Source organism: Actinia tenebrosa, unplaced genomic scaffold (assembly GCF_029948245.1).
Source record: "Actinia tenebrosa isolate PJP-AT-01 unplaced genomic scaffold, QUT_ActTen_1.0 PGA_scaffold6__47_contigs__length_16458017, whole genome shotgun sequence".
NCBI classification, from domain to species: Eukaryota; Metazoa; Cnidaria; class Anthozoa; order Actiniaria; family Actiniidae; genus Actinia; species Actinia tenebrosa.
The window spans coordinates 7,328,007-7,338,228 of record NW_028292583.1 but is presented as its reverse complement, the minus strand read 5'-3'; the positions used below and the strand labels follow the sequence as shown (position 1 = coordinate 7,338,228).

At 39.7% G+C, this 10,222-nt stretch overlaps 1 protein-coding gene across 2 annotated transcripts in view; it reads right to left on the bottom strand.

Annotated features, from left to right (window-relative positions):
• Window positions 1-4,307: 4,307 nt before the first annotated feature.
• LOC116307096 (uncharacterized) overlaps window positions 4,308-10,222 on the bottom strand; it is a 22,479-nt gene continuing 16,564 nt past the window's right edge. For both annotated transcript variants that reach the window (XM_089039088.1, XM_089039089.1), the window contains exons 6-10: window positions 9,689-9,798; window positions 8,114-8,574; window positions 7,025-7,242; window positions 5,716-6,679; window positions 4,308-5,383 (exon numbers count right to left, since the gene is read on the bottom strand). In XM_089039088.1, the coding sequence (XP_088895214.1) occupies window positions 5,133-5,383; window positions 5,716-6,679; window positions 7,025-7,242; window positions 8,114-8,574; window positions 9,689-9,798 (2,004 nt within the window). In that variant the 3' untranslated portion in view covers window positions 4,308-5,132. The remainder of the gene's footprint in view (window positions 5,384-5,715; window positions 6,680-7,024; window positions 7,243-8,113; window positions 8,575-9,688; window positions 9,799-10,222) is intronic.

The window sequence follows — 10,222 nt, the reverse complement described above, 5'->3', positions numbered from 1 at the left end:
CGTTTGCGGGCAAATGCGTTTACCATGTTTTTTCCCTTTCAAACTTCGCATGGTGAAATAAGATGATCATAGGAGTTTGATGCGCAAATAAAAAATGGGTGTCACCGAATTCACTGATGAGTGAGATGACATCGAGGTGCAGCCTTTCACTCGTCAAAGATTGCTTGCGCGCAGCCATAATAAGTCAAGCATCAAAGTCTTTTTTTTTTTTTTTTTGAAGAAAGTAGATAAACTAAATGAAAGATATTGTCGTGAAGACAACGAAACGTATTAATGAAATATTCATGAAATCCGCGGTGTCACCGATGTTGGTTTCAAGATGTTGCCGATCGAAATCGTTTACGTAGCGAGCGCCGTGGCGGAGCTAGATACAGGTCGAGCCGTCATGCCATATGCGCGGAGCATATGCGCACAAACAATGCCTGCTGATGTCCTTAAAGCATGTTTGAATTTGGTAAGTGGTCAGCGGCGATGATCAGGAAAGTCTATAGTAACACATTCGCAGTTCAGTTCACTTCTAAGAAGGAAATAAAACCATTTTTGTTAAAACGACTTGCTTGTTATAACTGGACAGTTCATCAATTGAGTTAACCTTGTCAAGTTCTATAGAACTGTGTCTCTTTCCGCCTTGACCATCGAAACACGGACAAACAGCCTTCCTGATCTTGCGCGCAATCGTGATAATAGTTTGCTTGTATTCATCGCAACAAACGGGGTACAAAACAGGACTCAACGCTGGCCTTAAGAAACGCATCCAATAAGCAGCCAATCGAAGTGAGTTTGGTGCACTGACGTTGATTAAGTTTAATATTGTCTCCGCGTAAAATGGACACCAGCCAATCAGCGAAACGCAGCTAATAACAAGTAACATTCGTATAAACTGCGCCTTCATTAGATCTTCTTTTTCACTGACTTCTTCCAGGGAGACTGTTCCCTTGAACTTATGCAGCTTTTTAGTGTGAAACTTGGTATCGTTAAGACAGATGGTATAAGCTGCAGTGTGTGGGCGTCCTAACATTTTCTCTCTATCTTGAAGAGGATCGATGACCACTTCGCTTCTGCGTTGATCATCTCTGACTTGAGCTGAATTCTGTGAGAGCACCAGCTTTGATTCATCAGCTTTAGACAATTCTCCTGTCTCAGTTTCATTTGGATGTGTTGGTCTTTTAAAAGTAGAATGATGCGGCTCCACTTTGTCCATTTCGTGGACGACTCTAGAGTGAAAAGAACCAGCTTCTTCTTCGATCTTCGAATGGAGCTTGGTGTTGGCAAGCGCAGTAAAAAGAATCTCAATGGAGTTATTAACACTCATCTCTGATTGAGAACTAGCGATTGTTGTGCGCTCAGGATCGTTGAGTTGAAGTTCCTTCTTGTGTCTTTGCCATTGGAGTTTCATAGGGTAACCTTTTTGAGCCCTAATCAACAAATAAGTGTAAAGAACAGCCACACCGTGAAAGCTTAATGACAGAACAGCGACAAAATAGGAATAACTAGATCCCGAATTCATTTTTTGAATTGAATAGAAACAGGTTTGTGTGTGGGGCTGGTATGAGTATGAACTCCATCCCAACAGTGGCGGAGATGCGATTGCTATTGACCAAACCCATGAAACTATTATGAGTGAGTGAAGGAATTTGACACTAGGAACGAATCGATGGAGCTGGCGACTATAGCACACCAAAGAAAACAAGCCTAAAAAAGGAGCAAAAGAATGTTACATTCTGCAAGAAACCTAAGATATTACAGAATTTAGAGCTCGATGCGAACCAATTGGGCTTAATGAAGAAGGCGAGAAAAGACATTCCTGGACCAATCATGACAGAAAGAATGTCAAACACGATCATGTTAATGACATGTGGAGACTTAAAGAACCTCGTAGCCATGGAGACAACCAGCACGCCGGTGTTGCCAAGCAGACCCATTGCCATAACAACGACGATGACAGCAAAGCTGACAATGAGCATTTTTGCAGGTAATGGTCAAGAAAATCTGTCGTCAAATCCTAGGAAAAAGGAACAAAAAAATTGGTCAATGTAAGAATGAACTGTTTGCATTACTCTCTTTCTTCGTATTGAAAGCAGTTGTTGCTTTTTTGAAAAGAGAGCTTGCTTTTCTAAGGGAGATAATTTAGAGGGTATGATATTAAAGTACATCAAGTATGGTCTGTGATGGCTTTAAAGACCTGCTTCATATACATCCACAGAAAATTCACTTCAAAACCACGGCAACCTCGTCAGAACGATGGAACGTCGGCCTCAAGTTAAGACGCTTGTCCCGTTCATTCGTACTTATTATGATTTGGCTTTCGAATACATTCCGTCCATGACGGATATGTTCAGAAATGATAACACAGCGCGTATTCAGCCAGCCATCAACCCAAATTTAGGTAATAAAAATAAGTATATAAAGTTTTGAGCCAAAATAAATACTTAGAACAAGAGCCAGTCACAGCGAGCCATTGTTTCAAAAAAGAAAATGCATGCATGAAAAATGCAGAGAGGCACTTTTACTTATTAGTGGCAGTCGATTCTCCGAAAAATCCTGAGCTAGTCGCTAGAACCACCACACATACAGCAGTCTGCTTGGCACAGCTCGACGGGGGAGAATTAAGAACTGATAGCAAAGTGAAGGCGCCTTTGACAGTCGCTATAAAATCCCAGGCCACAATTATTTTAACGAGTACGATAATGAAAGGAACTAAGAATAAAATCATTTTAAACTACTTCGTTATCTTCCAAAAATAGTTAAATGTGAATTTTCAAGCTTTAGCAACTGGTTATATTTGATTCCGGCAGTTGCAAGAAGGTGGGCAATTGAGCAATTGGGCATATTCCGAAAGTCTTGCAAAACGCATCGACCAGTGAACTTTATCATTTCTACATGAAACTGTTTTTACCTTTTCTTACCGTATTCTTTTGGCTTTGTTTTGAGTGAATTGAAAGTTCGTTTTGCCTTACTTAACCAAACTTCGATCTGTAGAGAGTTATTCCTCAGAGATTCCGCGTTACGTGAAGAATAGAACTGTGTCGCTCTCCAACTACGAGCAGTTTGCAATCCATCGACGTCATCATGACGTACGCAGAGGGTGCTATTGCTTTGTACCACATATACACTGAGAACTTCAAAGGATACTCACTTCTCCAAATGATACAATGCTCCTAATGAGCAGCGATTATTTCAACTCGTTCTTGATTTTTCTACCGTCGGAAGAACAGATACAACAAAAATAGAAAAATTACTAAAATGAACTAACAATCCCAAAGCGTACAAACAGATATTTTCGTAATTGGCTTGTTACCAATAGCAACCGAAAACGTAGGGTTTGGATTTAAAAAAATAAGGCGTTTCTTGATAATTTTTTTTGAATTTCAAAGGAAAAGGGACTTGGCAGTCTTGAGGAAAGGACTTTAAAACAATATTATGAATATTAGATTTTGGGAGAATTTTAGCGAATTATATCGATTGAAGTAGTTCACTTTCAGTGTTCGAAACTGTGAAAATTTAACAGATTTACCAGACACTATAGACCTTTGCCAAGTTCGATAAACGACAGTATATATAATGAGGCATAAAGAATAAAAAATGTCTGTCCCGAAGCTAGACAACAATTTACCAAGTTCGATATCTCTCCAAGAGACCAAGAGACCAAGAGACCAAGAGACCAAGAGACCAAGAGACCAAGAGACCAAGAGACCAAGAGACCAAGAGACCAAGAGACCAAGAGACCAAGAGACCAAGAGACCAAGAGACCAAGAGACCAAGAGACCAAGAGACCAAGAGACCAAGAGACCAAGAGACCAAGAGACCAAGAGACCAAGAGACCAAGAGACCAAGAGACCAAGAGACCAAGAGACCAAGAAATACTGAAATAAACTCCCTTGTTTTGCGAGCGAGAAAAAATAATAATAGCCCTCGTTCCATGTTCAAACTATATATACACAACATTTTACTTTTTTGTTTTGATTATTTTACATTTTTATTTCTTACTTTATGTAAATATTTTTTCAGTTAGTTTCTTGATAATGATGACAGGATGTCATCTAAACGTCGAAATCTATCTGCGTTAGTTTTTCTTATTAATTATTTTACTGATACCAGAAACTCATAAGGGGGTTGAAAAGTGTAACACTATAACCATGTTCCGGAATATAAAGATATGCAAATTAGGAGTTTTGATGCCATATTTGGAATTATGAGTTTGGTGCAGAGATATTGAAGTTGCAAGAAGACGTGATTTACTGGAAAGAAATGTCAAGAAAAAAGTTGAATAATCCGGAGCATCGACAAAAGAGATGCTACATGTTTCAACCCCCCCCCCCTTCCCTGTTACGAGTTTCTGCTGCTACATTAACCACTCAGTTGCACATAAGAAATTCCAGTATAACATGACTTTCATTTCGATTCATGCACGTTAATTCACATGACGTTACATTTTTGCCACTGATTAACTATTGGACAAAATACCCTTCATAGATTGCCAAGGACCTCGAAAGAAATTACACTGTCATTTATAAACATACCTATCAGTGGTAAAGTGAATAATTTGCTACTTAAATACAATATGATCACGTGGATGAAATTTGACATCAGTGAATATACCAGTATTTACATAAAACAAAAATTATCTGGACTGCCAAAGTAGCCGCCATCTTGGAAGTATGTTCCCTAAAACAGCCCCTCTACAATGCCAACTCGACCCAGGTTTTTCCTTAACCTTGAAAGTGGCTAATAATAGTGCCACTGGTTAGCGAATAGCAACGAGTATCACAAGCAAACTAAATGAAAGCCTCAAGAAATTGATGCTTTGCATCACAGCAACTCATCAGTAACCGGCTCCGTTTTTCTGAGTCCTGTAGAGTCTTCATTAAACCTTAACAAGAGTCAAGCAAAAAGGATTTGCAACCAAAGTATATGTGCCAATATAGACTAGTGAGTAGACTTTACTAATTCGATTCGTCGTGTTGAAATGTTTTCCCATTTCAGACCATGTGTCATTCCCGAGTATATAATTTCTTTGTTTAACGGTTGCGCATTAGACGATTATGCTCAATAGAATAGTCTGAAATTGGAAAATATTAAACAACGAGAAACAAGATTTATAAAGTACGCGGCCGAATACAAATGAATACCAACTAGATTAAACCCATTCGCACTCTTGGAGAACTTAAGAAACATGCTAAGAATGACACTACGATGCTTAGGACAAGAAGGATGCTGAAGAAACGATCGAGGATTATGGCAGCTAATTTCCATCTCTCGGTGTTCTCAAATTTCTGATCCTTTTGCTTTGACGATTGGGCCAGGTAAAGTAAGTGGCGGTCTTGACCGGGAGGGAAGTCCGAGGGAACAGGGGTTACTACTGTAAGCTCACTGAACAAAGTTTCTGCCGATTAAAGAATTAATCAATCAATTAGAAAAATCTAAGAAGAAAAACAAGCCCAACAAGCCAACAAGCCAACAAGCCAACAAGCCAACAAGCCAACAAGCCAACAAGCCAACAAGCCAACAAGCCAACAAGCCAACAAGCCAACAAGCCAACAAGCCAACAAGCCAACAAGCCAACAAGCCAACAAGCCAACAAGCCAACAAGCCAACAAGCCAACAAGCCAACAAGCCAACAAGCCAACAAGCCAACAAGCCAACAAGCCAACTCTGCAGTTGTTAAAACTCTCCAACTCTCGGTCGCTGTAAGAAAGCAAACAAAATTCTTCATACCGGTTGCATGTTCTTCTTCTCGAAGGTTTTTATCCTGACCATTATTACGGTTGTCATCGCCATCGTCTTGGCCACGAGATGATTCTTTGATGTGCTGATCAAAACTCCCTGTAATTCTCTTAACTGCAATTGTCCTTTGAATGATCTTTGACGCATTTTTCTTTTTCTTTTTCGTCTTCTTCTTCTTCTTCATCGATGGATCCAGGCTGCTTCCATCTTCTTCTTCACCGTGATTTGACTCACAAACAACAGTTGAACATTCCTCTTCTTTCTTTTGCTCTCCTTCTTTCTCTCTATTATTTACTAAATTCTTTTTCGTCTTCTTCTTCTTCATCATCATCGATAGATCCAGGCTGCTTCCATCTTCTTCTTCACCGTGATTTGACTCACAAACAACAGTTGAACATTCCTCTTCTTTCTTTTGCTCTCCTCCTTTTTCTCTATCATTTACTACATTCTTTTTCGTCTTCTTCTTCTTCTTCTTCTTCATCGATGGATCCAGGCTGCTCCTATCTTCTTCTTCACCGTGATTTGAATCACAAGCAACAGTTGAACATTCCTCTTCTCTTCGATTTCCTTCTTTTTTTATCGTATCATTAACTGAAAGAGTTTCATCAACCAAGCTGCTCTTAACAGCTTTTTCTTCATCATGACCTGAATCACAAGCATCTTTAACAGCTGAGCATTCTTCTTTACTTAACTCTCTTTCTTGTTCTTTATTATCGACTGAAACAGCTTCATCGACCAAGGAACTACTACTTTGAGTCAAACGTTTTTCGCTCTTGGATTGATCTGTGTTTGCTTCTGCAGCTCCTTTAAGTTCCAGTCCATAAATTTGGTTTTCATCAAGTGCTTGATTCTCGTGGCCCTTCACGTCTATGTTGCAAGGGTTTGAAGAATGCTGTAAGGGCCTGCTTTTGCGAGGCAAGTTCAATGCTGGACCAAGAAAATTGAAAATAACTTTCTGAAACAAAACATGAAACATAAGGTTTTTGCAAATCCCAAAATATTAAGTAGAAACCTTTAGCAGTGTTTATCTAAGAAGTTCTAGAGGCGATTCACAAAGTGATTGGCAATATTACTTAGTATGCCTTTAAATATAACGCACTCGTCTCCGTGGTGGGCAAACATGTCACTAGCTCCCTACCCCACTCCCTTCCCTAGCCCTTGCCCAATGTCTTAACAACAACTGCCTGTACATATTTTTGTCAATTTATAAGCCTTATTTTTCTAGCCCCATGTTGAACGCGCACTCTATTGTCCTGAAATAGTTTCTCCTCGCGTCCTAAGAAGTCAAAACCCTCCCTACCTCTAATAGAGAAGGCAAGTGATAAATATCCCATCCCGAGGGATTCATGAAGTAATAACTGTAAACCCAACAGGAACAACACAAAGAGACAACGAGAATCATGATAGTGCAGCCATAAAACTTGGTGAGCAAAGGAAAGGACTTGGACGATAAAGGCATCTTCGAATTCACCAGCATTAGGTAGACAGACAGACACAAAAGAAGGTTGATGCCGGCCTCTGCAAAGAAAACAATGATTAATAATGAATTATTATATTTGTTTACAATAAAGCCAAGGTATTACGTAACTCAGATTGGTTAATTAGCGTGCCAAATCTTGCATCCAAAATTCGATGGTGCAAGCTGATCATTATGCGATTGAATAGCGCGCGCTATATGTTGACCCCTTGCAGCACGTGGGAATGCAGCTCAATTTGGAGGATATAAAGATGCTGACACACGGTGCAACATTGCATGCAACATTGCAAGGAAAAAATTTGAATCGGGGTGACACACATTGCAACAAAATCACACAACATCGCTTGTGTCAGCCTGCAATGTTAAGATATTTGGTCAGCAGTTTGATTGGCTGGAAATTTCAAAATGTTGCAGGTAATGTTGCAGCCATGTTCACATGATGAAATTTATTGCGTGCAATATTACAAGAGTACGTAGAGCGCGATTCCACTTCAGATTTGTTGCATGCAACGTTGCGCGCAACAAGTTTGGGCTAGACACATGCTGCAACAGTCCTTTTGCGTGCAATGTTGCATGCAATGTTGCACCGTGAGTCAGCACCTTAACAATAGGTTTTCAACTCTCAGGAGACCTGAACTTTTTTTGTTTTGTCCACCAAATTGAGCTGCTTTGACGTCACATAATGATTGATTGACGATTTCGTTAGGAAATATTTGGTTTTTCTACGCTTCCTTCGTGCTCAGAAACCATCATGTGGTCATGCAAAACCTCCATTTTTTATTGAAACTCTATTTGAGTTTCAATAAGAAAATGTTAGAAAAAAGAATCCCCCCTTTCAAAACCCTAGCGACGGGCCTGGGATAAATAAATAAGTAATATAAATTTTTAAAAAATTATTATTTATTTACTCACCCATCCTCTTTCCAACCTCCGGAGGAATCAGAAAGAGAAGTAACGACAAGATAGCGATAATAATCGATGGTAGAATGTAATTAATCATGTAAAATAACGCGTGACGCCTCAAATGTATCGTGTAAACCACGATTGCGTGACCATTCTCGGAAGATCCGAGCTGTACCGTTTGTGTACTTGGTTTGACGGACACAATCTCCCACTCGTTGTGATTAAGATAAGACGTCATGTCAAAACCACCTTCATATAGTAGCATGCGAACGACAGACGCATCCTGTGACCACGTGCCGAATGTCAGTTTACAGATCTGATCGTCAAAGGGGTAGAATCCTACGTCCACCTCACAAGGAGCATAGATTGTGGTTGGTTGGGAGAAGAATAGGACTCCACTGCTACTTATTTGTGCACTAAATGGAAGGCCACCTGGAAAGTCCTTTCCAAACTTGTTAACTTTTCCTGACCTACAGAACAAATTAAATTACAGGTGATTGCTTGGTATCAGTTTGTTGAGTGAGTGTATGTATGTATGTAGTGAGTCCTAATCATATCGCCCTTAATGGTCCCTAAAAATGCAAAAGAAATGCCACAGATTCCATCGAGAAAAAGCGTGATTTCTTTTGTATTCCATGTTACCCTGCTATTTAGATAATCTTGAGAAGCGAGGGTCTATATATGTCAGGCGTTATGCCATGTCACGCTTTGCTAGATGTCACATAAATGCATTTGCGCCACAATTATGTCACGTCTTTTTATAAGTTACGTCAGTCATAGGGAGACTTCGTGTCAGTGGTAGCGTTACGGAATAGTAACGATATCTGTTGAACCAATCACAGCGCACGAGATTTGAACTGACCATCCAATCAGTACGCTGCCGGACGAGGCAACGTCACAGTTGAGGTGTCTGTTTACTTATCATTGATTAACAGTAGATAGTTTTATAGTTTTATGAAGTTTTCTCTTCAGACTTTCAAACCTTATTCAACTTTTGTTTGAACCTCAAAACAATTTATGCATAGACTGATTTATAAGCTGAGCGGCGAGTTTTGTTTTAGCCAATCACAGCGCGTTTAGCTGTTTTGCCACTGGCCCTCATTCCCAGGCTACTGTAACCCAACTTTTGCATATTTTTCAGTCTGTTTTATTTATTTTTCTTTTATTTATTTTCATACGTGCCTACAAGTGATAGAAATAGGAAGAAGGAAGAATTAAAAAAAAAAAAAAAAAATTAAATTTACCACCATGTTTGCTTTGTTCTTTCAAACTCTAAAAGTGCTTAGGGCCGGTCATTTTGTCCACTCATGTTTTGCGCGCCGCGTTCACCGCTCAGCTGGAAGTCATGGCATGTAGTTCATAAGTTGGCGTGTTCTGTTTTGTGGAGAGAATCGAGGAAAATCGGAGAAACCCTCGAAAAGGGAAAGACCTAAGTAACTCGGTCGCATGGGATGCGATTACAGAAATCGAGCACGAGACCCGGGCCAGCTAGAGGTGAGAGGCGAGGATATACACTACCTCTACTTATATACACTAGCTTTGAAAAGAGTTTCTCTATAATACGTATCTTAATTATCCACTTACGAATAATACAGATAGATATCCGGTGTCCAGATTTCCTTTAAGAAGACGCCTAGTTGTATGATATTTTCATGCTCGGACGGTTTCCATGCCAGCCTGTTGTCATACCAGTACTGTCAATCAAAACAAAGTTGCTTTCTTTTTTAATTCTTCAAAAATTAAACTTCAAATAGTTCTCGTGGTGTTGTATTTGCTTACAGACAATAAAAGACAATTTTTGGGGAATTTCCCATGGACCATCTGGTTTTTACCCTTTTTTTCCCCCCTGACATGATCCATCGATTTATCTACGATGATCTGGGGTGCTCACCATTGAAACCAATCCATCCGGTTGGAAATTCATTCGCTAATCGTAAGAAAAGAGTGGGAAACTTTGACTTTCGTAAAAATGGTACACGCGTCTACCAAATGAACCGAAAAGAGCGGGAAAAGTGGATTAACTCAATCAGAAGACTGATTTTTTCGTGACTTTCCGATCGGAATTATACATACTATTTGCGGTTTTCCAACCGGAATATCCGGGTAAATGGTAAATGG